This window comes from Misgurnus anguillicaudatus, chromosome 21 (assembly GCF_027580225.2).
Source record: "Misgurnus anguillicaudatus chromosome 21, ASM2758022v2, whole genome shotgun sequence".
NCBI classification, from domain to species: domain Eukaryota; kingdom Metazoa; phylum Chordata; class Actinopteri; order Cypriniformes; family Cobitidae; genus Misgurnus; species Misgurnus anguillicaudatus.
In genome coordinates this window covers 28,903,580-28,929,941 of record NC_073357.2, presented here as the reverse complement: position 1 = coordinate 28,929,941, position 26,362 = coordinate 28,903,580, and the positions used below count along the sequence as shown (strand labels likewise).

At 40.4% G+C, this 26,362-nt stretch overlaps 1 protein-coding gene across 10 annotated transcripts in view; it reads right to left on the bottom strand.

Annotated features, from left to right (window-relative positions):
• zanl (zonadhesin, like) overlaps positions 1 to 26,362 on the bottom strand; it is a 69,694-nt gene that overhangs the window by 29,251 nt on the left and 14,081 nt on the right. For 3 of the 10 annotated variants that reach the window (XM_073858761.1, XM_073858766.1, XM_073858765.1), the window contains 76 exons: positions 26,200 to 26,345; positions 25,866 to 26,009; positions 25,651 to 25,758; positions 25,377 to 25,546; positions 24,980 to 25,182; positions 24,746 to 24,887; positions 24,584 to 24,631; positions 24,296 to 24,489; positions 24,066 to 24,210; positions 23,637 to 23,881; positions 23,372 to 23,520; positions 23,145 to 23,273; positions 22,920 to 23,058; positions 22,698 to 22,839; positions 22,371 to 22,567; positions 22,138 to 22,276; positions 21,822 to 21,938; positions 21,581 to 21,705; positions 21,307 to 21,452; positions 20,974 to 21,117; positions 20,758 to 20,865; positions 20,484 to 20,653; positions 19,995 to 20,197; positions 19,778 to 19,919; positions 19,619 to 19,662; positions 19,326 to 19,526; positions 19,096 to 19,240; positions 18,667 to 18,911; positions 18,402 to 18,550; positions 18,189 to 18,317; positions 17,964 to 18,102; positions 17,742 to 17,883; positions 17,307 to 17,503; positions 17,074 to 17,212; positions 16,755 to 16,871; positions 16,513 to 16,637; positions 16,239 to 16,384; positions 15,901 to 16,044; positions 15,685 to 15,792; positions 15,411 to 15,580; positions 13,859 to 14,061; positions 13,642 to 13,783; positions 13,479 to 13,526; positions 13,196 to 13,389; positions 12,966 to 13,110; positions 12,537 to 12,781; positions 12,272 to 12,420; positions 12,065 to 12,193; positions 11,840 to 11,978; positions 11,618 to 11,759; positions 11,183 to 11,379; positions 10,950 to 11,088; positions 10,634 to 10,750; positions 10,392 to 10,516; positions 10,118 to 10,263; positions 9,783 to 9,926; positions 9,567 to 9,674; positions 9,293 to 9,462; positions 7,228 to 7,430; positions 7,000 to 7,141; positions 6,846 to 6,893; positions 6,558 to 6,751; positions 6,328 to 6,472; positions 5,892 to 6,136; positions 5,627 to 5,775; positions 5,414 to 5,542; positions 5,190 to 5,328; positions 4,968 to 5,109; positions 4,628 to 4,824; positions 4,395 to 4,533; positions 2,605 to 2,721; positions 2,364 to 2,488; positions 2,087 to 2,232; positions 1,749 to 1,892; positions 1,530 to 1,640; positions 1,256 to 1,425 (listed from right to left, as the gene is read on the bottom strand). In XM_073858761.1, coding sequence (XP_073714862.1) covers positions 1,256 to 1,425; positions 1,530 to 1,640; positions 1,749 to 1,892; positions 2,087 to 2,232; positions 2,364 to 2,488; positions 2,605 to 2,721; positions 4,395 to 4,533; positions 4,628 to 4,824; positions 4,968 to 5,109; positions 5,190 to 5,328; positions 5,414 to 5,542; positions 5,627 to 5,775; positions 5,892 to 6,136; positions 6,328 to 6,472; positions 6,558 to 6,751; positions 6,846 to 6,893; positions 7,000 to 7,141; positions 7,228 to 7,430; positions 9,293 to 9,462; positions 9,567 to 9,674; positions 9,783 to 9,926; positions 10,118 to 10,263; positions 10,392 to 10,516; positions 10,634 to 10,750; positions 10,950 to 11,088; positions 11,183 to 11,379; positions 11,618 to 11,759; positions 11,840 to 11,978; positions 12,065 to 12,193; positions 12,272 to 12,420; positions 12,537 to 12,781; positions 12,966 to 13,110; positions 13,196 to 13,389; positions 13,479 to 13,526; positions 13,642 to 13,783; positions 13,859 to 14,061; positions 15,411 to 15,580; positions 15,685 to 15,792; positions 15,901 to 16,044; positions 16,239 to 16,384; positions 16,513 to 16,637; positions 16,755 to 16,871; positions 17,074 to 17,212; positions 17,307 to 17,503; positions 17,742 to 17,883; positions 17,964 to 18,102; positions 18,189 to 18,317; positions 18,402 to 18,550; positions 18,667 to 18,911; positions 19,096 to 19,240; positions 19,326 to 19,526; positions 19,619 to 19,662; positions 19,778 to 19,919; positions 19,995 to 20,197; positions 20,484 to 20,653; positions 20,758 to 20,865; positions 20,974 to 21,117; positions 21,307 to 21,452; positions 21,581 to 21,705; positions 21,822 to 21,938; positions 22,138 to 22,276; positions 22,371 to 22,567; positions 22,698 to 22,839; positions 22,920 to 23,058; positions 23,145 to 23,273; positions 23,372 to 23,520; positions 23,637 to 23,881; positions 24,066 to 24,210; positions 24,296 to 24,489; positions 24,584 to 24,631; positions 24,746 to 24,887; positions 24,980 to 25,182; positions 25,377 to 25,546; positions 25,651 to 25,758; positions 25,866 to 26,009; positions 26,200 to 26,345 — 11,302 coding nt within the window. Of the gene's footprint in view, positions 1 to 1,255; positions 1,426 to 1,529; positions 1,641 to 1,748; positions 1,893 to 2,086; positions 2,233 to 2,363; positions 2,489 to 2,604; positions 2,722 to 4,394; positions 4,534 to 4,627; positions 4,825 to 4,967; positions 5,110 to 5,189; positions 5,329 to 5,413; positions 5,543 to 5,626; positions 5,776 to 5,891; positions 6,137 to 6,327; positions 6,473 to 6,557; positions 6,752 to 6,845; positions 6,894 to 6,999; positions 7,142 to 7,227; positions 7,431 to 9,292; positions 9,463 to 9,566; positions 9,675 to 9,782; positions 9,927 to 10,117; positions 10,264 to 10,391; positions 10,517 to 10,633; positions 10,751 to 10,949; positions 11,089 to 11,182; positions 11,380 to 11,617; positions 11,760 to 11,839; positions 11,979 to 12,064; positions 12,194 to 12,271; positions 12,421 to 12,536; positions 12,782 to 12,965; positions 13,111 to 13,195; positions 13,390 to 13,478; positions 13,527 to 13,641; positions 13,784 to 13,858; positions 14,062 to 15,410; positions 15,581 to 15,684; positions 15,793 to 15,900; positions 16,045 to 16,238; positions 16,385 to 16,512; positions 16,638 to 16,754; positions 16,872 to 17,073; positions 17,213 to 17,306; positions 17,504 to 17,741; positions 17,884 to 17,963; positions 18,103 to 18,188; positions 18,318 to 18,401; positions 18,551 to 18,666; positions 18,912 to 19,095; positions 19,241 to 19,325; positions 19,527 to 19,614; positions 19,663 to 19,777; positions 19,920 to 19,994; positions 20,198 to 20,483; positions 20,654 to 20,757; positions 20,866 to 20,973; positions 21,118 to 21,306; positions 21,453 to 21,580; positions 21,706 to 21,821; positions 21,939 to 22,137; positions 22,277 to 22,370; positions 22,568 to 22,697; positions 22,840 to 22,919; positions 23,059 to 23,144; positions 23,274 to 23,371; positions 23,521 to 23,636; positions 23,882 to 24,065; positions 24,211 to 24,295; positions 24,490 to 24,583; positions 24,632 to 24,745; positions 24,888 to 24,979; positions 25,183 to 25,376; positions 25,547 to 25,650; positions 25,759 to 25,865; positions 26,010 to 26,199; positions 26,346 to 26,362 lie in introns of all 10 variants that reach the window. The other 7 variants (XM_073858762.1, XM_073858770.1, XM_073858767.1 and 4 more) reach the window with 7 other exon arrangements.

The window sequence follows — 26,362 nt, the reverse complement described above, 5'->3', positions numbered from 1 at the left end:
GTCAGCCCAGTGAGAGCTGTATGGCGATGCAGGCTGCTGTGAGATGGCCGGTGTTTGACGCAGTGGTGTCAAATGCCATGTTGACAACCTGGTCAGCACTGCACCAGTCCCAGAGAAACTTGCATGTCAACCAGGCAATGATCACTCCACATACCTCATTGGTCTGCTTCTTATAGACCCTTTTACTGTTTGTACACAGTGATGACGTGGCAGTGTATGCGCGCGCATTTAGGCAACAGAAGTATGGTAAGAATCAACAGTAAAGCAACACAGACAGAGAAAGTTATTTTAAAAAGTTGACTTTATCAACTTTTTCTACACAGATACGAGATCCGTGTATTATAGTGGAGTGGATAGAAGACGTTAGCAGATGGCCAAAAATAAAGTTGCCAGATACATATATAAGTATATTATATTAGGGCAACCAAACGCAACAACCAGACATTTTGATGCTGGGAAACCGTTTTAATTGAGTTGCTAACACGTTAAAACCAATAAGAGAATAACACCACTTCTGTTGCCTAAATGCGCGTGTAGGCTATTTAATCACGTGAGCTGTAAAAGGGTCTATACGCCGGGACACCAAGCAGTTTCAGCCAGTTTGCATCTCCAACCACCACTGTATGATGCTCCTCCAACTGGTATAATATGTAATAATACATACCCAACACAGAAAGATCACCTCAAACAGAAAGATCAGCTCAGTTTTCTTGAGCTGTAGTATTGTTTACCTCAGATCTCCATGGCGGGCTTGGAGCACTGTTAACAACTTTATGCAACAAAAACAGATCTGCGGTGGCACCCCTAAATCATCATGTACTGGAAAAATATTTTGCATGTGTTGTTTCTATATGTATTGGAACACTTTTAGCACCCAGCCATATCAAAATTCAAGAATTGTGTTTTTTGATGCACCCTACTAGTTACCTATGTAACTGTGGTTCTGTGAATTACGGATGACCGCCAGAAATCTTTGTCATGTGGAATGTGCGAGAAAGGCGTCCATGAGGGAGAAAACTGAGCTGGTAGGTCTTTTATTGCCCAGGGCTCAGCCTACGTCACCATGTGACTTTGTTGGTATATTATCTCAAACTATCGAGCTAGCGCTGCGATAATCCACTAGTGCTTTAGCACCACCTCTGGCAGTCAATCCGGAATTCACAGAACCACAGTTACATACATAACTAACTGTTAATATGTTGAATCCAGTCCAGTCTATACTTTATGTTGTTTAATATAAGAGATAATGACTTACGGCAGAAGTCTGGCTCCCTCCACTGATGGACAGGTGCACCTGCACTAAGACAAGCATCAGTGTAAGCTTGAAGTTGATCACAGAGAGTCTGCTGTAGTCCCTCATAACGGCACATATCAAACACACAGCTCTGGAAGAAAGGCAGTGGATCCACCACCTTTATACAGTCCCTGTTAGGAGCATTGGTGAGAGAAAGTGTGCAATGGTTAAGCACTTAAAGGTCTCTGTAGTCTGTTAGCTCATGTTTGAAACAATATAAACACTAAAGCCAAACCTAAATGGTCCATTGTTGTCAGTTATTTTCCCACAGTTCTCTGGGTTTGACACCAGATCCTCCAGCTCAGGATCACAGGGTGGGTCAGGAGGCCCTGTGCCAGGCTTGCATCTGAAAACACAACACTGGTTTGTCAAACATCATCAAAAATCTGATTGACCCAATCATCAATAATTTTTACTGCCGTTGATAAAATGAAAAAGAGGCCAAAGTACTGACGTTTCATCCTCATCTTCATCAGTTTGCCAGCTGTTACCAAACTGATCTGAGCTATCGGCTTGAGAGCCATCTGGCTTAGTGAAGTCATTATTGGGGTTTCCATCATAGTCTCCACACAGGCCACACATCTGATCATAGTAGGAACTGAAAAAGTACGAATGAGAAAGAGATTAAAAAATATTTAATCCTCCAGAGATGTTTTTCGATTTGCCTCTGTAAAACTTATTTTTGACCTATGACCTTAAGCAATCATTGTGGGTTTTTAGTGTTTCTTGATAAATACTTTAGTTCAGAGTGAAGGATATATTATAATGAATTCGTTTTCAGAGCTACAGTACCTGGGAACAGTGATCTTGGCATAATGGTTACCGTCCCATTTCACCTCAAGACCGAAGGGAGTAGTGAGGATAACATATTGACCAGCAAGAGAGAGAGACATGAGCGAAGATGGGGAGTGAGGGAGGGAAACCCTGTGTCCATTTACCTGAATGTGTAAATATAGATAAAGAGCAACAGATGTGAATTAAATGGAAAAGTTAGTTTGGATAAACTCAAGACTACAGAATACCTTCATTAAATGATGGTTTAATTTTGACAGCAGTTGTGAATACTGACCAACGTTTTTCTGCTTTTCATCATTGTCACAGTGACACCATTGACAGTCACATAAAGTTTCCTCAGGTAAGAAACACCAGAAACTCCTCTCTCTTCATTCTTACCCTCTATTGAGAACCAGGGGCCTACAAATCCAGAAGAGGAAAAACACATCACTGTTTAAAGCTGTATACGAATACACTTACATTGAGTATCTGACCATTAGTTGTTCATTTATATTCTGGTTTTGGATTTTGCCTACCAGTGTTGTTTTTGCAGGTGCGAGCCAGAGTGTAGGTGCAAGTGCCCATGAAACTGAAGTATTTGCCATCAAAGCTGTTATAATGAGGATCACCAGAGATAATACAGTCCTGAGAATCTAGAGGATTTAGATAAAATGCAAAACAAATTAAAGCTCCAAGCAGTGATGGAAGGGCCCTCGCACGCATGTGCACTGCCACCCGACAATGGTATTAGGAAAACAGTGAACATTTTAGTGGGTAAATATGTGTGGATATTCCAAGAAATTGTGATTTGCCACACCTCCTGTTGGCAGCAGGTGGTGCTATGACTGTAACTGATTATTGTTATATTGATGTGTTCAGTCCAGGACCCTTGTCAAACGTATAGAGTCTGGGACAGGTTGGACATTGAATGCATGAGTTATTACAGCTTTTTTTATTGTGAAACATCAAACTTTGCCAGGCTGCCACAGACACGCCCTTTTACGAAAAGTCAAGATCTTCGCAATTTAGCATCGCAAAGGCCATTAGATGAGACTTACCAGAAATGGTGATGATCTAATTAAATGTGTAGGAGAAGTTTGTTACAGTACGAAGCCTGGAAATGACTAAATTTGCACCCAAATTACAGAGAAAATTCAAAATGGCCGACTTCCTGTGATGTTAAGAGCTTCGATCCATGAGACTTTTTTGTAGGTTTTGAGGTGATTTATGATCCTACTGCAATTCGTACCTGTATGTTTAACGTAGCAGTGGGCTGCTCTGTTTAATTTTTGTAGGTGGTGCTATTGAGCCATTTTGACACCCCACTTTTTGAAGCCTCTACCACATTGGAATTTACGCCACATTTGACGTGTGTGCAAAGTTTCATGACTTTTTGACCTTGTTTAGGTTTTCAAAATGTGATTCTTTTAGCCATACTTTGCCAGACCGCCACAAAAATGCCCTTTAACAAAAAGTCAAGATCTTCACTATTTATCATCGCAAATTCCTTAAGATCAGTCTGACAAAATATGATGATGATTTGATTAAATCTTTAAGAGCTTAAAACATGTAATTTCCTGCTGCCTCTAGGTGGCGCTTTGACTGTAACTGAAAATTGGCATGGAAATGTGTTCAAGCCAAGACCCTTATCAAACATGTGAAGCATGGGTTAGATTTTAAATTGTATGCCTGATTTAAGACAACTTCCTGTGTCATGGCTAAAAAAACGCAAAAATTTGTCAGCTTGCCACAGACACACCCTCCAATGAAAAGTCAAGATCTCCACAATTTAACATCCCAAAGGCCTTTAGATGACACGGATCAAATATAACTTTTTTGTAGGTCTTCGGGTAATAGATGATCCTATCAAATTTCGTAACTGTAAATTTAACTGAAGGGGGGGGGGGGCTGTTCTTTTGAATATTTGTAGTTGGCCATCTCAAGCGATTTCTACACGACCAATTGTGCAACCTATACCACATGTAAATTTTCGCCACTTTTGACAGGTATGCAAACTTTCTTGAGTTTTCGAGCATGTTTAGGCCCTCAAAATGGAATTCATTTCGAAAAACAACACTAAACTGAGCAAAAACGATAGGGATTTGCACCAAAGGGTGCAGGCCATTGTGGCCTGCTCCTCAGTGCTCAAGCCCTAAATATGTTTCAAGTATATTTGAAATATGAACCATTTGTTAAAAGCTAAGAAAACATAACATTTGAAATAGTGAGATGTATATGATGGGATCTGTCTCACTGCAGTGTAATGTGACCATATGGTTATATTCGGGTATACAGTTAATTACATTGAGTCAACTGTAATACTGACCTTCTGGGTAACACCCGATGACTCCACCTTGTACACCACATTGCTCCATTGGTGGGCAGTCTGCAGCATTACAGGTAACAAATGGAGGCTCACACTTACACAGCTGCTCACAGTCCTTAGTGTAAAACTCTTCACCTGGCTGAAACCATTAAAAAAGTAAATATGATGTCAGTATGGTGCAAAAGTTTATAGATAAAATTGACAATGTTTACCTGAATTGACAGTTTCCTCACCTGGTAGTACTGTCCATTACGCATGCAGCCACATTCATCTTGTTTCACACACTGTCCAGCACTAAGGACAAACCCGGAGTCACACAAACATCCTTCAGAACAGGGTCCAGTACACTGATTTGGTGGAATTGGGTAACAGGATGGTTGGCAAATTGGGACACAGGATTCAAAGTGACTATTGGCTGGACATTTCAGAGCTGTAGAGGAAGACTGTGTGTTAACCTGTGGTTTATTACACTCATTCACTATGTCTGGTTTTAAAGCACAGGCCATTGTCAATATTTAACACATGTATCTTATGGTGTCCTTGAGGAATACTGTATGTATTTTTCAGACTTACGACAGAAGGTGCTGTTTCTCCAGGATCCAATTGTGACACCACGTTGCTGACATTCATTGACATACGCCTCTATTGCTTCACACAATGCAGACTGAGCACCATCCAACTCACACACATCAAACAAACAGTCTTTGAAGAAACCCTATACACACAATGTTAAGACAGTATGCATTAGATGTTTATAATTATGCTTAACAAATCATATGATTTAATTTCACTCACATTGGGGTTGACTTTTGGATGGCAAGTAGCAAATGGACCTTTGCTGTCCAATATGATACCACAGTAAGCAGGTCCTTCATACAAGTCCAGCTCAGTATCTGTACACCCAGGTGATGGGTCAACCTCGGTTTTATCACAACTAAAGGAAGAATCAAAGATTCATCTATGATATCCATTAATATAAATGTACTTGTTAACACTGTGGGCATTGCATGTTGTCTTACTCAGGATCTGTGTTCCAGCTGTTACCAAAATCTTTAGGGCTTTGGACAAGTTCACCAGTGGGGGTACGGAAGTCATCCTTAGGGTCTCCATTGTAGTCTCCACACAGTCCACAAAGTTTGTCCTCATAGCTGGAAAATCATGCAGAGACATTCAAAAGTGAAATACAAGGTCTCAAAAATCTCATAAATAAGTTTTAAGTAAACCATACTCACTCTTTGATAACTTTAATGTCCATGTAGTGGTTTCCATCATAACGTACAGTCACACCAAAGTTTAAGGCCACTGTGTATTGCGTACCAGCCATGAATATATCAATGCCATTGACTGGAGTAAGAGGGATGTTCACATTGGTACCATTCACCTGAGAAAAGTCATACAACATACTGTACCTTTCAATGTGTCACTAAACATGAAATATATCTAAAGTTATAATAGTGAACAGACATGACTGTGTATAAATCATCAGTAGTTATCTACCTGCACAATCCCTCCTTTCAGAATGGACACTTTTACTCCAAATGCATGGACATGCACAGCTTTTACATAGCTGATTGAAGGATTGTTGTAGCGATTCTCATTGTCTGTGTACACAGCGAAGTACGGCACATCTGTGCTGTTACAAGGCTCAGACATCAGGTAAGAGCAGTTCCCCATGAAGTCATAGCGCTTATTATCAAAGGTGGTGTAATGAGGATCACCAGAAGAAACACAGGTTGAGGTTCCTGTGAGGACAGAAATCCAGTGTTAATTAATTTAAACAGATTTCAATGCAAGATATTTGACCTCATGACAAATGTGTACACTTTTTGTATTAACAGGTATGAATTCGCAAGTTGGCAATTGCCAAAAGTAAATTTTAAATCAAGGCTTTATTTATTGTGATGTAAGGGGAGATTGTAGTTTCTTGTCATACCTTTAGGGTAGCAGCCATGAACGCCACCAACCTCACGACATTCTTCTGTCACAGGGTCACAGGTGTTGTCCACACAGTCAAAGGTGTAGTTGCCAGCACAACGACACAACTTGGAGCAGCCATTTCCAAATATAATTTCACCAGGCTGAGTGTAAACACATACTGAGTTTACAGCAAATACTTTGGTTACAGATAAAAATGCATCCTTACATTAATGAAAACTCATATACCTCAAAGTAATTGTTATTTTCATCTAGACAACCACACTGTTCAATAGGAACACAGCGCTGACCACGGAAAACAAATCCTGGTTTACAGAAGCAGCCGCTGATGCATGAACCTGTGCAATTTGTTGAAGGCCGATCACAGCTAGGAATACAGGCTGGACCACAATCAATGTACTCAGCATCTGGAGGACATGTCACTGTTGGAAGACATGAAGGCTTGTTTAGCTTTGCTAATCTCACATTTTTAATAACTTCAGTATTATTAAGGAAAATAAAACAAGTGTGAAATACCTGGTGGTGGTGTAGTAGTTGGTTGAGGTGTTGTTGGTTTAGGTGTTGCTGCAAAGAATGTCAAAAAGGATGTGTTACTTTATATATAATGTGTTAAGGTTTGTAAACAGTGTACTAGGACATTCATTATTGTATAAGCTACTGTTATTGTTACCAAGAGGTCTGCAGTCATAGTCTCCATCCTCAAGCTGGCAGCTCTCAGTAGGCAGACAGCTGGTGTTATAGCACTGAATAGTTCCTCCACCCTCACATGTACACTTCTCTGTACAGCCCTCAAGATACCAGCTATCATTCACCTAAATGACCACATTGATTGAATAAAATAAGAACGAGCACAATGAAAAAAATATTAAAAACTAAAAAAAATTTTAAGAAAACTCACTGGATGGTAGGAGTCTGAGGAGTCCACACAGCCGCAGTCTTTAAGTGGCACACATTTATCATCACTTAAGATGAATCCAGGGTTACACTCACAGCCTTCAACACACTTCTCACTACAGCCTGGTGGTCCGTTGATACCCAGACACGTCTCTGGACAGGAGCTCACACATATGGAGTAATGGCTGTTTGGAGGGCAAACCAGAGCTGGAGGAAAAAATGTAACGAAAAACTTGTCATTGAATGATAAAGAAGGTTGAAGTGGTGGTGCACTTAAAATTGAAATATATTTTTTTAGTGAGGGCCTCATTGGGGTTGACATTGAGATCCAGGGACTTGTTGCTCCTTGGCGAATGGTAGCTCCACCTGGACGTGGTACAGGAGATTTGGCGACGGTTTGGTAACGCAGAAGTCGATCTCTTTGCATCAAAGCTGACCACCCACTGCCATCTGTGCTTTAAAAGGACAGAGACGTCCAGCCCATTGGGGCACGATGTGTTGGTTCACGAGTGGCCGAACTGCTTGTTGTATGTGTTTCCTCCATTCCCACTACTGTGGGAAACATTACACAGAGTGCTCCTGTGCAAACACAGGGTTCTTGTCCATGGTTTACCCTTCTTCTGAGTCTGGTACAGGGCGAACCTTGGCAACTTCCCGTCGCGAGGGATCTCCTTTCCCAAATGCAGGGCTGTATTTGGCACCCAGATCCAGCTCGTCTCCGGCTTTGGATTTGGCCGCTGTGTCCAACTCACTATTAGCCAGTTCATTGTACAGTACCAAAAGTTTTAAGTGTTTTACAGCATTTGCTGGAAGTAAATAAAGCAGCTTCCGCCTTGAAAGTTTATGCTGCTACTATATCTGCTTTTTATGCACTATTTAATGGTTCTTCTTTAGGGTCTCATAACCTTGTATGTTGTTTACTGAAGGGTGCAAAATGGTTAAAGCAGGTTTGTAACGTCCCTTTTCCCTGTGTGGGATTTGCCTCTTGTTCTTGAGTTTCTTTGTTCGCAACCGTTCAAACCGTTGGCTGTTGCGGACATCAAGTGGTTATCTTTGAAGGCATCTTTTTTGTTGGCTGTTGCCTCAGCTAAGTGTGTGGGAAATTCATGCGCTGGTGAGTGAATCGTGCTTGCGTTGGCTACGTGAAGTTTCTGGGGTCATTCTTCGACGGAACCCAGCTTTCCTGTCTAAGGTCTTGTCACTACAGTTTGTGAATCAGTCGGTATACCTGCAGGCCTTTCGACCGCTTTCACCTGACTCCGACACTGATGGGAGGTCTCATCTCCTATGTCCAGTGAGAGCCTTGAAATGCTATGTTGACGTTACTGCTGGTTTCAGGCGGACTGACCAATTATTTGTCTGTTACGGGGATGTGCGTAAAGATGCACCCTTATCCAAGCAGAGATTGTCACGCTGGATTGTGGAGGTGATTAAGCTAGCATATGATAAATTGGGTCAACCCTTGCCAAATAGTGTTACTTGTCACTCTACCAGGGCCCTCTCAAAGTCCTGGGCCGCTCTGAGAGGGATCTCTTTGATGGATATCTGCACTGCTGCTACCTGGTCTTCACCATGTAACTTCGCTCCATTTTACAAAGTGAATGTGGCTGCTTTCTGTCACATGAGCTCTGCGGTCCTTCAAGATCAGCAGTGATTCAGGTGGGTGGCATTCCTTGTGACTGTGTTGGTATGTGTCATCCACTAGTGCTTAACACCACCTCTAGCGGTCAGGAGGAATGAAACAGAACGGTAGTTACGTATGTAACTGTGGTTCTGTGAATTCCGGATCACCGCCAGAGTTTTATTGTCATTTGGAATGCGCAAGAAAGTGTTCTGAGGCTGGGCATTGAGCTGCTACAGTACTAATCCTTGTGTCTCGGTCTGCGTCATGACATTACTTTTTTTGTCATGGTTTTCTCAACCTATCTAGCTTGGCAGCGATAATCCACTAGTGCTTAGCACCGCCTCTGGCGTTCATCCGGAATTCACAGAACCACAGTTACATACGTAACTAGCATTTTATATGTTGAATCCAGTTATGCTGTGCAATTTAAGAGATTATGACTTACGGCAGAAGTCTGGCTCCCTCCACTGATGGACAGGTGCACCTGCACTCAGACAAGCATCAGTGTAAGCTTGAAGCTGATCACAGAGAGTCTGCTGTAGTCCATCATAACGGCACATATCAAACACACAGCTCTGGAAGAAAGGCAGTGGATCCACCACCTTTATACAGTCCCTGTGAGGAGCATTGGTGAGAGAAAGTGTGCAATGGTTAAGCACTTAAAGATCTCTGTAGTCTGTTAGCTCATGTTCGAAACAATATAAACACTAAAGCCAAACCTAAATGGTCCATTGTTGTCAGTTATTTTCCCACAGTTCTCTGGGTTTGACACCAGATCCTCCAGCTCAGGATCACAGGGTGGGTCAGGCCCTGTGTCAGGCTTGCATCTGAAAACACAACACTGGTTTGTCAAACATCATCAAAAATCTGATTGACCCAATCATAAATAATTTTTACTGTCGTTGATAAAATGAAAAAGAGGCCAAAGTACTGACGTTTCGTCCTCATCTTCATCAGTTTGCCAGCTGTTACCAAACTGATCTGAGCTATCGGCTTGAGAGCCATCTGGCTTAGTGAGGTCATTATTGGGGTTTCCATCATAGTCTCCACACAGGCCACACATCTGATCATAGTAGGAACTGAAAAAGTAAGAATGAGAAAGAGATTAAAAGATATTTAATCCTCCAGATGTTTATTGTTTGCGTTTGTAAGATTTATTAGTGGTCGATGACATTTAGCAATCATTGTGGGGTTTAAGTGTTTCTTGACAAATACTTTAGTTCAGAGTGAAGGATATATTACAATGAATTTGTTTTCAGAGCTACAGTACCTGGGAACAGTGATCTTGGCATAATGGTTGCCATCCCATTTCACCTCCAAACCGAAGGGAGTAGTGAGGATAACATATTGACCAGCAAGAGAGAGAGACATGAGCGGAGATGGGGAGTGAGGGAGAGAAACCCTGTGTCCATTTACCTGAATGTGTAAGAGATAAAGAGCAACGGACGTGAATTAAATAAAAAAGTTAAGTTGGATAAACTCAAGACTACAGAACACCTTCATTAAATGATGGCTTAATTTTGACAGCAGTTGTGAATACTGACCAACGTTTTTCTGCTTTTCATCATTGTCACAGTGACACCATTGACAGTCACATAAAGTTTCCTCAGGTAAGAAACACCAGAAACTCCTCTCTCTTCATTCTTACCCTCTATTGAGAACCAGGGGCCTACAAATCCAGAAGAGGAAAAACACATCACTGTTTTAAAGCTGAATACCAATACACTAACATTGAGTGTCTGACCATTAGTTGTTCATTTATATTCTGGTTTTGGATTTTGCTTACCAGTGTTGTTTTTGCAGGTGCGTGCCAAAGTGTAGGTGCAAGTGCCCATGAAACTGAAGTATTTGCCATCAAAGCTGTTATAATGAGGATCACCAGAGATAATACAGTCCTGAGAATCTAGAGGATTTAGATGAAGTACAAAACAAATATTTTTCAAGTATATTTCAAATATTAACCATTTGTTTAAAGCTAAGAAAACATGACATTTGAAATAGTAAGATGTATATGATGGGATCTGTCTCACTGCAGTGTAATGTGACCATATGGTTATATTCAGGTATACAGTTAATTACATTGAGTCAACTGTAATACTGACCTTCTGGGTAACACCCGATGACTCCACCTTGTACACCACATTGCTCCATTGGTGGGCAGTTAGCAGCATTACAGGTAACAAATGGAGGCTCACACTTACACAGCTGCTCACAGTCTTTGGTGTAAAACTCTTCACCTGGCTGAAACCAATCAAAAAGTAAATATCATGCCAATAAGGTGCAAAAGTTTTTAGATAAAATCAAACATGTTGACCTGAATTGACAGTTTCCTCACCTGGTAGTACTGTCCATTACGCATGCAGCCACATTGATCTTGTTTCACACACTGTCCAGCACTAAGGACAAACCCAGGGTCACACAAACATCCTTCAGAACAGGGTCCAGTACACTGATTTGGTGGAATTGGGTAACAGGATGGTTGGCAAATTGGGACGCAGGATTCAAAGTGACTATTGGCTGGACATTTCAGAGCTGTAGAGGAAGACTGTGTGTTAACCTGTGATTTATTACACTTATTCACTATGTTTGGTGTAAATGCAGTGAATTTTCATGCAAAGTTTTATTTAATTAGTTTTATTGCCAGTAAATGTAGTTAATTCAACCTTATAGGAGCTTCACACTATGATGGAGAGCATAAGCCATTGTCAATATTTAACGCATGTATCTTATGGTGTTCTTGATGAATACTGTATGTATTTTTCAGACTTACGACAGAAGGTGCTGTTTCTCCAGGATCCAATTGTGACACCACGTTGCTGACATTCATTGACATACGCCTCTATTGCTTCACACAATGCAGACTGAGCACCATCCAACTCACACACATCAAACAAACAGTCTTTGAAGAAACCCTATACACACAATGTTAAGACAGTATGCATTAGATTTATATAATTATGCTTAACAAATCATATGAATTCATTTCACTCACATTGGGGTTGACTTTTGGATGGCAAGTAGCAAATGGACCTTTGCTGTCCAATATGATACCACAGTAAGCAGGTCCTTCATACAAGTCCAGCTCAGTATCTGTACACCCAGGCGATGGGTCAACCTCTGTTTTATCACAACTGAAAGGAAGAATTAAAGGTTCATCTATGATATCCATTAATATAAATGTACTTGTTAACACTGTGGACGTTGCATGTTGTCTTACTCAGGGTCTGTGTTCCAGCTGTTACCAAAATCTTTAGGGCTTTGGACGAGTTCACCAGTGGGAGTACGGAAGTCATCTTTAGGGTCTCCATTGTAGTCTCCACACAGTCCACAAAGTTTGTCCTCATAGCTGGAAAATCATGCAGAGAAATTTAAAGTAAATTACAAGGTCAAACTTATAAAGGAGTTTTAAATGAATCATACTCACTCTTTGATAACTTTAATGTCCATGTAGTGGTTTCCATCATAACGTACAGTCACACCAAAGTTTAAGGCCACTGTGTATTGCGTACCAGCCATAAAAATGTCAATGCCATTGACTGGAGTAAGAGGGATGTTCACATTGGTACCATCCACCTGAGAAAAGTCAAACAACATACTGTACCTTTCAATGTGTCACTAAACATGAAATATATCTAAAGTTATAATAGTGAACAGACATGACCGTGCATTAATCATCAGTAGTCATCTACCTGCACAATCCCTCCTTTCAGAATGGACACTTTCACTCCAAATGCATGAACATGCACAGCTTTTACATAGCTGATTGAAGGATTGTTGTAGCGATTCTCATTGTCTGTGTACACAGCGAAGTACGGCACATCTGTGCTGTTACAAGGCTCAGACATCAGGTAGGAGCAGTTCCCCATGAAGTCATAGCGCTTATTATCAAAGGTGGTGTAATGAGGATCACCAGAAGAAACACAGGTTGAGGTTCCTGTGAAGAAAAATCCAATGTATATTAAACAGATTTGAATGCAGAAGAACTGACTTCATGACAAATGTGTACACTCTTTGTATTAACAGGTATGAATTCGTAAGTTGGCAATTGCCAAAAGTAAATCTAAAATCAAGGCTTTATTTATTGTGATGTAAGGGGAGATTGTAGTTTCTTGTCATACCTTTAGGGTAGCAGCCATGAACGCCACCAACCTCACGACATTCTTCTGTCACAGGGTCACAGGTGTTGTCCACACAGTCAAAGGTGTAGTTGCCAGCACAACGACACAACTTGGAGCAGCCATTTCCAAATATAATTTCACCAGGCTGAGTGTAAACACATACTGAGTTTAGAGCAAAGACTTTGGTCACAGATAAAAATGCATCCTTACATAAATGAAAACTCATATACCTCAAAGTAATTGTTGTTTTCATCTAGACAACCACACTGTTCAATAGGAACACAGCGCTGACCACGGAAAACAAATCCTGGTTTACAGAAGCAGCCGCTGATGCATGAACCTGTGCAATTTGTTGAAGGCCGGTCGCAGCTAGGAATACAGGCTGGTCCACAGTCAATGTACTCAGCATCTGGAGGACATGTCACTGTCGGAAGACGTGAAGGCTTGTTTAGCTTTTCTCATTTCACATTTTTAACAGCTATAATTAAGGAAAATAAAACAAGTGTGAAATACCTGGTGGTGGTGTAGTAGTTGGCTGAGGTGTTGTTGGTTTAGGTGTTGCTGCAAAGAATGTCAAAAAGTATGTGTTAGTTTATATAAATAATATGTTAAGATGTGTAAACAGTGTACCAGGACATGTAAAACTTCATTCTGTATAAGTTACTGTCATTGTTACCAAGAGGTCTGCAGTCATAGTCTCCATCCTCAAGCTGGCAGCTCTCAGTAGGCAAACAGCTGGTGTTATAACACTGAATAGTTCCTCCACCCTCACATGTACACTTCTCTGTACAGCCCTCAAGATACCAGCTATCATTCACCTATTGAATAAAAAAAGTAAGAAATCTATCCAAACAAGCACAAAGATAAACCTGTGTTGTTTCAAGTAAACTCACTGGATGGTAGGAGTCTGAGGAGTCCACACAGCCGCAGTCTTTAAGTGGCACACATTTATCATCACTTAAGATGAATCCAGGGTTACACTCACAGCCTTCAACACACTTCTCACTACAGCCTGGTGGTCCGTTGATACCCAGACACGTCTCTGGACAAGAGCTCACACATATGGAGTAATGGCTGTTTGGAGGGCAAATCAGAGCTGGAGGGAAAAACAACTTGTCATTGAATGATAACAAAGGTTGAAATAGGGGTGCAGGTTCACTTTTTACAATAAAATACTAACAGAAGCAAAATAAAGGATTTTTTGGTGGCCTCAAGGGAGCAACACATGGAGGTAAAATTATTAGCTAAATCCAGCTCACTTTGAAAAGACAGACAAGCAGGCTTTATTCTGTGTTGGATACAAAATTGCAAAATATCTGAATCCAAAAATGTCTGAATCCACTCTATACTTTATGTTAGGGGTGCACCGAAAGTTCGGTCGCCGAAAATTTCGGCCGAAAATAGCATTATCGGTTTCGGGCCGAAATAAAAAATCCAGCCGAAAATGTAAACCGAAATTGAATGTCAACCGCGCCCCTCCCATCTGTGCGGTAGCGCTTGGGTTTCACTCACGGTGATCAGTCCAGTCGTCACCCACCCCTCCCCTTCGTGCTCAAGCAGGTTTCACTCAGGGTCGAGCCGTTTGCACGCGTCTGCAAAGATTAAGCCTGTCTTGATGTGTAAACTTTAGAGAGAGTCGCGCTAATGTGTCTCATACTGTAATCCATTAACGTACATTTGGCGAATAAAGCAATGAAACACGACGTAACGTTTTTATGTGGAGCGACTGTTGCGCTGTTTGAGATTCACCCTCCTTCTCTGTTTGAGCGCGCGCGTTTAAGTGCCCTCGGTAGTGCACATACTAGAGGGACGCGTTTAAAAAAAAAAACAAGCAAACATAAAATCTCTCTGTTATTGATAGGGCACATATAAACAAAATTCTCTCCACAGTATTCTTTTTCTAATAAAAAAATGTGTTTATGTCTTAAATGTATGTATAGATTACAGTCAGATTAACCTACTTAAGTCTGTGTCATTAATGTTAATCAAACAACCCATGACAAAGAGACAAATAGCTCTAAAAATAATAATATTAATTTATTGTGTTATAATTCATTTAATTTGATTTCTGTACCTAATGCTAATTTCAGACCTTATTAATGTACAACTTTGTTATTTTTTTATAAATGTTTGCAATTTCTTTATTGTTTATTAGATTTTTCCCACCCGCTTTTTTCTGATCGGAAAAAATAATCTGATCTGTGCCTCAAAAACTGTAATGTGATCCGAACTGTGAGTTTTTTGATCCGTCACACACCCCTAGTTAGTTCACAGTGAAAGCCATAAATGCAATTGTACTAAAAATTGGCATAATAATTTCTTTCGGTGTTTCGGTTTCGGTTTTTCGGCCTTGGTTTGCTTTTTTCGGTTTTCGGTATCGGCCAAGAATTTTCATTTCGGTGCATCACTACTTTATGTTGTTTAATATAAGAGATTATGACTTACGGCAGAAGTCTGGCTCTCTCCACTGATGGACAGGTGCACCTGCACTCAGACAAGCATCAGTGTAAGCTTGAAGCTGATCACAGAGAGTCTGCTGTAGTCCCTCATAACGGCACATATCAAACACACAGCTCTGGAAGAAAGGCAGTGGATCCACCACCTTTATACAGTCCCTGTGAGGATCATTGGTGAGAGAAAGTGTGCAATGGTTAAGCACTTAAAGGTCTCTGTAGTCTGTTAGCTGATGTTTGAAACAATATAAACAGTAAAGCCAAACCTAAATGGTCCATTGTTGTCAGTTATTTTCCCACAGTTCTCTGGGTTTGACACCAGATCCTCCAGCTCAGGATCACAGGGTGGGTCAGGCCCTGTGCCAGGCTTGCATCTGAAAACACAACACTGGTTTGTCAAACATCATCAAAAATCTGATTGACCCAATCATCAATAATTTTTACTGCTGTTGATAAAATGACAAAGAGGCCAAAGTACTGACGTTTCGTCCTCATCTTCATCAGTTTGCCAGCTGTTACCAAACTGATCTGAGCTATCGGCTTGAGAGCCATCTGGCTTAGTGAAGTCATTATTGGGGTTTCCATCATAGTCTCCACACAGGCCACACATCTGATCATAGTAGGAACTGAAAAAGTAAGAATGAGAAAGAGATTAAAAAATATTTAATCCTCCAGAGATGTTTTTCGATTTGCTTCTGTAAAACTCATTTTTGACCTATGACCTTAAGCAATCATTGTGGGGTTTTAGTGTTTCTTGATAAATACTTTAGTTCAGAGTGAAGGATATATTATAATGAATTTGTTTTCAGAGCTACAGTACCTGGGAACAGTGATCTTGGCATAATGGTTGCCGTCCCATTTCACCTCAAGACCGAAGGGAGTAGTGAGGATAACATATTGACCAGCAAGAGAGAGAGACATGAGCGGAGATGGGGAGTGAGGGAGGGAAACCCTGTGTCCATTTACCTGAATTTGTAAGAGATAAAGAGAAACAGATGTGAATTAAATGGAAAAGTTAGTTTGGATAAACTCAAGACTACAGAATACATTCATTAAATGATGGCTTAATTTGGACAGCAGTTGTGAATACTGACCAAAGTTTTTCTGCTTTTCATCATTGTCACAGTGACACCACTGACAGTCACATAAAGTTTCTTCAGGTAAGAAACACCAGAAACTCCTCTCTCTTCATTCTTACCCTCTATTGAGAACCAGGGGCCTATAAATCCAGAAGAGGAAAAACACATCACTGTTTTAAAGCTTTATACGAATACACTAACATTGAGTGTCTGACCATTAGTTGTTCATTTATATTCTGGTTTTGGATTTTGCTTACCAGTGTTGTTTTTGCAGGTGCGTGCCAGAGTGTAGGTGCAAGTGCCCATGAAACTGAAGTATTTGCCATCAAAGCTGTTATAATGAGGATCACCAGAGATAATACAGTCCTGAGAATCTAGAGGATTTAGATAAAATAGAAAACAAATATATTTTTACAAGTATATTTCAAATATTAACCATTTGTTAAAAGCTAAGAAGACATGACATTTGAAATAGTGAGATGTATATGATGGTATCTGTCTTACTGCAGTGAAATGTGACCATATGGTTATATTCGGGTATAGAGTTAATTACATTGAATCAACTGTAATACTGACCTTCTGGGTAACACCCGATGACTCCACCTTGTACACCACATTGCTCCATTGGTGGGCAGTTAGCAGCATTACAGGTAACAAATGGAGGCTCACACTTACACAGCTGCTCACAGTCTTTGGTGTAAAACTCTTCACCTGGCTGAAACCAATCAAAAAGTAAATATCATGCCAATAAGGTGCAAAAGTTTTTAGATAAAATCAAACATGTTGACCTGAATTGACAGTTTCCTCACCTGGTAGTACTGTCCATTACGCATGCAGCCACATTCATCTTGTTTCACACACTGTCCAGCACTAAGGACAAACCCAGGGTCACACAAACATCCTTCAGAACAGGGTCCAGTACACTGATTTGGTGGAATTGGGTAACAGGATGGTTGGCAAATTGGGACGCAGGATTCAAAGTGACTATTGGCTGGACATTTTAGAGCTGTAGAGGAAGACTGTGTGTTAACATGTGGTTTATTACACTTATTCACTATGTTTGGTGTAAATGCAGTGAATTTTCATGCAAAGTTGTATTTAATTAGTTTTATTGCCAGTAAATGTAGTTAATTCAACCTTATAGGAGCTTCACACTATGATGGAGAGCATAAGCCATTGTCAATATTTAACGCATGTATCTTATGGTGTCCTTGAGGAATACTGTATGTATTTTTCAGACTTACGACAGAAGGTGCTGTTTCTCCAGGATCCAATTGTGACACCACGTTGCTGACATTCATTGACATACGCCTCTATTGCTTCACACAATGCAGACTGAGCACCATCCAACTCACACACATCAAACAAACAGTCTTTGAAGAAACCCTATACACACAATGTTAAGACAGTATGCATTAGATGTTTATAATTATGCTTAACAAATCATATGATTTCATTTCACTCACATTGGGGTTGACTTTTGGATGGCAAGTAGCAAATGGACCTTTGCTGTCCAATATGATACCACAATAAGCAGGTCCTTCATACAAGTCCAGCTCAGTATCTGTACACCCAGGTGATGGGTCAACTTCTGATTTCTCACAACTGTAAGGAAGAATTAAAGGTTCATCTAAGACATCCATTAATATAAATGTACTTGTTAACACTGTGGGCATTGCATGTTGTCTTACTCAGGGTCTGTGTTCCAGCTGTTACCAAAATCTTTAGGGCTTTGGACGAGTTCACCAGTGGGAGTACGGAAGTCATCCTTAGGGTCTCCATTGTAGTCTCCACACAGTCCACAAAGTTTGTCCTCATAGCTGTAAAATCATGCAGAGACATTCAAAAGTGAAATACAAGGTCTCAAAAATCTCATAAATAAGTTTTAAGTAAACCATACTCACTCTTTGATAACTTTAATGTCCATGTAGTGGTTTCCATCATAACGTACAGTCACACCAAAGTTTAGGGCCACTGTGTATTGCGTACCAGCCATAAAAATGTCAATGCCATTGACTGGAGTAAGAGGGATGTTCACATTGGTACCATCCACCTGAGAAAAGTCAAACAACATACTGTACCTTTCAATGTGTCACTAAACATGAAATATATCTAGAGTTATAATAGCGAACAAACATAACCGTATATAAGTCATCAACAGTTGATTACCTGCACAATCCCTCCTTTCAAAATGGACACTTTTACTCCAAATGCATGGACATGCACAGCTTTTACATAGCTGATTGAAGGATTGTTGTAGCGATTCTCATTGTCTGTGTACACAGCGAAGTACGGCACATCTGTGCTGTTACAAGGCTCAGACATCAGGTAGGAGCAGTTCCCCATGAAGTCATAGCGCTTATTATCAAAGGTGGTGTAATGAGGATCACCAGAAGAAACACAGGTTGAGGTTCCTGTGAGGAAAAATGTTAAATATATTGAACAGATTTGAATGCAAAAGAATTAACTTCAAGAGAAATGTGTACACATTTTTTATTAACAGGTATTGGTTAGTAAGTTGGTAATTGCCAAAAGTAAATCTAAAATCAAGGCTTTATTTATTGTGATGTAAGGGGAGATTGTAGTTTCTTGTCATACCTTTAGGGTAGCAGCCATGAACTCCACCAACCTCACGACATTCTTCTGTCACAGGGTCACAGGTGTTGTCCACACAGTCAAAGGTGTAGTTGCCAGCACAACGACACAACTTGGAACAGCCATTTCCAAATATAATTTCACCAGGCTGAGTATAAACACATACTGAGTTTAGAGCAAAGACTTTGGTCACAGATAAAAATGCATCCTTACATAAATGAAAACTCATATACCTCAAAGTAATTGTTGTTTTCATCTAGACAACCACACTGTTCAATAGGAACACAGCGCTGACCACGGAAAACAAATCCTGGTTTACAGAAGCAGCCGCTGATGCATGAACCTGTGCAATTTGTTGAAGGCCGATCACAGCTAGGAATACAGGCTGGACCACAATCAATGTACTCAGCATCTGGAGGACATGTCACTGGTGGAAGACATGAAGGTTTGTTTAGCTTTTCTAATCTCACATTTTTTAATAACTTCAGTATTATTAAGGAAAATAAAACAAGTGTGAAATACCTGGTGGTGGTGTAGTAGTTGGCTGAGGTGTTGTTGGTTTAGGTGTTGCTGCAAAGAATGTCAAAAAGTATGTGTTAGTTTATATAAATAATATGTTAAGATGTGTAAACAGTGTACCAGGACATGTAAAACTTCATTCTGTATAAGTTACTGTCATTGTTACCAAGAGGTCTGCAGTCATAGTCTCCGTCCTCAAGCTGGCAGCTCTCAGTAGGCAGACAGCTGGTGTTATAACACTGAATAGTTCCTCCACCCTCACATGTACACTTCTCTGTACAGCCCTCAAGATACCAGCTATCATTCACCTATTGAATAAAAAAAGTAAGAAATCTATCCAAACAAGCACAAAGATAAACCTGTGTTGTTTCAAGTAAACTCACTGGATGGTAGGAGTCTGAGGAGTCCACACAGCCGCAGTCTTTAAGTGGCACACATTTATCATCACTTAAGATGAATCCAGGGTTACACTCACAGCCTTCAACACACTTCTCACTACAGCCTGGTGGTCCGTTGATACCCAGACACGTCTCTGGACAAGAGCTCACACATATGGAGTAATGGCTGTTTGGAGGGCAAATCAGAGCTGGAGGGAAAAACAACTTGTCATTGAATGATAACAAAGGTTGAAATAGGGGTGCAGGTTCACTTTTTACAATAAAATACTAACAGAAGCCAAATAAAGGATTTTTTGGTGGCCTCAAGGGAGCAACACATGGAGGTAAAATTATTAGCTAAATCCAGCTCACTTTGAAAGACAGACAAGCAGGCTTTATTCTGTGGTGGATACAAAATTGCAAAATATCTGAATCCAAAAATGTCTGTATCCAGTCTATACTTTATGTTGTTTAATATAAGAGATAATGACTTACGGCAGAAGTCTGGCTCCCTCCACTGATGGACAGGTGCACCTGCACTCAGACAAGCATCAGTGTAAGCTTGAAGCTGATCACAGAGAGTCTGCTGTAGTCCCTCATAACGGCACATATCAAACACACAGCTCTGGAAGAAAGGCAGTGGATCCACCACCTTTATACAGTCCCTGTGAGGAGCATTGGTGAGAGAAAGTGTGCAATGGTTAAGCACTTAAAGATCTCTGTAGTCTGTTAGCTCATGTTTGAAACAATATAAACACTAAAGCCAAACCTAAATGGTCCATTGTTGTCAGTTATTTTCCCACAGTTCTCTGGGTTTGACACCAGATCCTCCAGCTCAGGATCACAGGGTGGGTCAGGCCCTGTGCCAGGCTTGCATCTGAAAACACAACACTGGTTTGTCAAACATCATCAAAAATCTGATTGACCCAATCATCAATAATTTTTACTGCTGTTGATAAAATGACAAAGAGGCCAAAGTACTGACGTTTCGTCCTCATCTTCATCAGTTTGCCAGCTGTTACCAAACTGATCTGAGCTATCGGCTTGGGAGCCATCTGGCTTAGTGAAGTCATTATTGGGGTTTCCATCATAGTCTCCACACAGGCCACACATCTGATCATAGTAGGAACTGAAAAAGTAACAATGAAAAAGAGATTAAAATATATTTAATACTTCAGATATGTTTGGAATATGGTTTTGTAAGATTTGTGGTCGATGACCTTTAGCAATCATTGTGGGGTTTTAGTGTTTCTTGACAAATACTTTAGTTCAGAGTGAAGGATATATTATAATGAATTTGTTTTCAGAGCTACAGTACCTGGGAACAGTGATCTTAGCATAATGGTTGCCATCCCATTTCACCTCCAGACCGAAGGAAGTAGTGAGGATAACATATTGACCAGCAAGAGAGAGAGACATGAGCGGAGATGGGGAGTGAGGGAGGGAAACCCTGTGTCCATTTACCTGAATGTGTAAGAGATAAAGAGCAACGGACGTGAATTAAATAAAAAAGTTAAGTTGGATAAACTCAAGACTACAGAATACCTTCATTAAATGATGGCTTAATTTTGACAGCAGTTGTGAATACTGACCAAAGTTTTTCTGCTTTTCATCATTGTCACAGTGACACCATTGACAGTCACATAAAGTTTCCTCAGGTAAGAAACACCAGAAACTCCTCTCTCTTCATTTTTACCCTCTATTGAGAACCAGGGGCCTACAAATCCAGAAGAGAAAAAACACATCACTGTTTAAAGCTTTATACGAATACACTTACATTGAGTATCTGACCATTAGTTGTTCATTTATATTCTGGTTTTGGATTTTGCTTACCAGTGTTGTTTTTGCAGGTACGTGCCAGAGTGTAGGTGCAAGTGCCCATGAAACTGAAGTATTTGCCATCAAAGCTGTTATAATGAGGATCACCAGAGATAATACAGTCCTGAGAATCTAGAGGATTTAGATAAAATACAAAACAAATATTTTTCAAGTATATTTGAAATATGAACCATTTGTTAAAAGCTAAGAAAACATGACATTTGAAATAGTGAGATGTATATGATGGGATCTGTCTCAATGCAGTGAAATGTGACCATATGGTTATATTCGGGTATACAGTTAATTACATTGAGTCAACTGTAATACTGACCTTCTGGGTAACACCCGATGACTCCACCTTGTACACCACATTGCTCCATTGGTGGGCAGTTAGCAGCATTACAGGTAACAAATGGAGGCTCACACTTACACAGCTGCTCACAGTCTTTGGTGTAAAACTCTTCACCTGGCTGAAACCAATCAAAAAGTAAATATCATGTCAGTATGGTGCAAAAGTTTATAGATAAAATCGACAATGTTGACCTGAATTGACAGTTTCCTCACCTGGTAGTACTGTCCATTACGCATGCAGCCACATTCATCTTGTTTCACACACTGTCCAGCACTAAGGACAAACCCAGGGTCACACAAACATCCTTCAGAACAGGGTCCAGTACACTGATTTGGTGGAATTGGGTAACAGGATGGTTGGCAAATTGGGACGCAGGATTCAAAGTGACTATTGGCTGGACATTTCAGAGCTGTGGAGGAAGACTGTGTGTTAACCTGTGGTTTATTACACTTATTTACACATCACAGGCCATTGTCAATATTTAACGCATGTATCTTATGGTGTCCTTGATGAATACTGTATGTATTTTTCAGACTTACGACAGAAGGTGCTGTTTCTCCAGGATCCAATTGTGACACCACGTTGCTGACATTCATTGACATACGCCTCTATTGCTTCACACAATGCAGACTGAGCACCATCCAACTCACACACATCAAACAAACAGTCTTTGAAGAAACCCTATACACACAATGTTAATACAGTATGCATTAGATGTTTATAATTATGCTTAACAAATCATATGATTTAATTTCACTCACATTGGGGTTGACTTTTGGATGGCAAGTAGCAAATGGACCTTTGCTGTCCAATATGATACCACAGTAAGCAGGTCCTTCATACAAGTCCAGCTCAGTATCTGTACACCCAGGTGATGGGTCAACTTCTGATTTCTCACAACTGTAAGGAAGAATTAAAGGTTCATCTATGATATCCATTAATATAAATGTACTTGTTAACACAGTGGACATTGCATGTTGTCTTACTCAGGGTCTGTGTTCCAGCTGTTACCAAAATCTTTAGGGCTTTGGACGAGTTCACCAGTGGGGGTACGGAAGTCATCTTTAGGGTCTCCATTGTAGTCTCCACACAGTCCACAAAGTTTGTCCTCATAGCTGTAAAATCATGCAGAGAAATTTAAAGTAAATTACAAGGTCAAACTAACAAAGTCTCAAACTATCTTATAAAAGACTTTTAAATGAATCATACTCACTCTTTGATAATTTTAATGTCCATGTAGTGGTTTCCATCATAACGTACAGTCACACCAAAGTTTAAGGCCACTGTGTATTGTGTACCAGCCATGAAAATGTCAATGCCATTGACAGGAGTTAGAGGGATGTTCACATTGGTACCATTCACCTGAGAAAAGTCAAACAACATACTGTACCTTTCAATGTGTCACTAAACATGAAATATATCTAAAGTTATAATAGTGAACAGACATGACTGTGTATAAATCATCAGTAGTCATCTACCTGCACAATCCCTCCTTTCAGAATGGACACTTTTACTCCAAATGCATGGACATGCACAGCTTTTACATAGCTGATTGAAGGATTGTTGTAGCGATTCTCATTGTCTGTGTACACAGCGAAGTACGGCACATCTGTGCTGTTACAAGGCTCAGACATCAGGTAGGAGCAGTTCCCCATGAAGTCATAGCGCTTATTATCAAAGGTGGTGTAATGAGGATCACCAGAAGAAACACAGGTTGAGGTTCCTGTGAAGAAAAATCCAATGTATATTAAACAGATTTGAATGCAGAAGAACTGACTTCATGACAAATGTGTACACTCTTTGTATTAACAGGTATGAATTCGTAAGTTGGCAATTGCCAAAAGTAAATCTAAAATCAAGGCTTTATTTATTGTGATGTAAGGGGAGATTGTAGTTTCTTGTCATACCTTTAGGGTAGCAGCCATGAACGCCACCAACCTCACGACATTCTTCTGTCACAGGGTCACAGGTGTTGTCCACACAGTCAAAGGTGTAGTTGCCAGCACAACGACACAACTTGGAGCAGCCATTTCCAAATATAATTTCACCAGGCTGAGTATAAACACATACTGAGTTTAGAGCAAAGACTTTGGTCACAGATAAAAATGCATCCTTACATAAATGAAAACTCATATACCTCAAAGTAATTGTTGTTTTCATCTAGACAACCACACTGTTCAATAGGAACACAGCGCTGACCACGGAAAACAAATCCTGGTTTACAGAAGCAGCCGCTGATGCATGAACCTGTGCAATTTGTTGAAGGCCGATCACAGCTAGGAATACAGGCTGGACCACAATCAATGTACTCAGCATCTGGAGGACATGTCACTGTTGGAAGACATGAAGGCTTGTTTAGCTTTTCTAATCTCACATTTTTAATAACTTCAGTATTATTAAGGAAAATAAAACAAGTGTGAAATACCTGGTGGTGGTGTAGTAGTTGGCTGAGGTGTTGTTGGTTTAGGTGTTGCTGGAAAGAATGTCAAAAAGGATGTGTTAGTTTATATATATAATGTGTTAAGGTTTGTAAACAGTGTACCAGGACATGTAAACTTCATTCTGTATAAGCTACTGTCATTGTTACCAAGAGGTCTGCAGTCATAGTCTCCGTCCTCAAGCTGGCAGCTCTCAGTAGGCAGACAGCTGGTGTTATAACACTGAATAGTTCCTCCACCCTCACATGTACACTTCTCTGTACAGCCCTCAAGATACCAGCTATCATTCACCTAAATGAACACATTGAATGAATAAAGTAAGAACAAGCACAATGAAAACCTGTAAAAACCAATAAAATCAAAAATGTTTTAAGAAAACTCACTGGATGGTAGGAGTCTGAGGAGTCCACACAGCCGCAGTCTTTAAGTGGCACACATTTATCATCACTTAAGATGAATCCAGGGTTACACTGACAGCCTTCAACACACTTCTCACTACAGCCTGGTGGTCCATTGATACCCAGACACGTCTCTGGACAGGAGCTCACACATATGGAGTAATGGCTGTTTGGAGGGCAAACCAGAGCTGGAGGAAAAAAAATGAAAAGAAAAACTTTCATTGAATGACAAAAGTGGTTTAAGTGGGGGTGCCATAAAAAGGAAAAAAAATTTTTTTAGACGGGGCCTTATTGGGGTTGACATTGAGATCAAATGACTAGCTAAATTCAACTCACTTTAAAACCAAAGTCATGCTGTGTAATATAAGAGATTATGACTTACGGCAGAAGTCTGGCTCCCTCCACTGATGGACAGGTGCACCTGCACTCAGACAAGCATCAGTGTAAGCTTGAAGCTGATCACAGAGAGTCTGCTGTAGTCCATCATAACGGCACATATCAAACACACAGCTCTGGAAGAAAGGCAGTGGATCCACCACCTTTATACAGTCCCTGTGAGGAGCATTGGTGAGAGAAAGTGTGCAATGGTTAAGCACTTAAAGGTCTCTGTAGTCTGTTAGCTCATGTTTGAAACAATATAAACAGTAAAGCCAAACCTAAATGGTCCATTGTTGTCAGTTATTTTCCCACAGTTCTCTGGGTTTGACACCAGATCCTCCAGCTCAGGATCACAGGGTGGGTCAGGCCCTGTGTCAGGCTTGCATCTGAAAACACAACACTGGTTTGTCAAACATCATCAAAAATCTGATTGACCCAATCATCAAGACTTTTTCTGCAGTTGATAAAATGAAAAAGAGGCCAAAGTACTGACGTTTCGTCCTCATCTTCATCAGTTTGCCAGCTGTTACCAAACTGATCTGAGCTATCGGCTTGGGAGCCATCTGGCTTAGTGAAGTCATTATTGGGATTTCCATCATAGTCTCCACACAGGCCACACATCTGATCATAGTAGGAACTGAAAAAGTAAGAATGAAAAGGAGATTAAAAGATATTTAATACTTCAGATATGTTTTTAGATTTGCTTTTGTAAGATTTGTGGCCCATGACCTTAAGCAATCATTGTGGGGTTTTAGTGTTTCTTGACAAATACTTTAGTTCAGAGTGAAGGATATATTATAATGAATCTGTTTTCAGAGCTACAGTACCTGGGAACAGTGATCTTGGCATAATGGTTGCCGTCCCATTTCACCTCCAGACCGAAGGGAGTAGTGAGGATAACATATTGACCAGCAAGAGAGAGAGACATGAGCGGAGATGGGGAGTGAGGGAGGGAAACCCTGTGTCCATTTACCTGAATGTGTAAGAGAT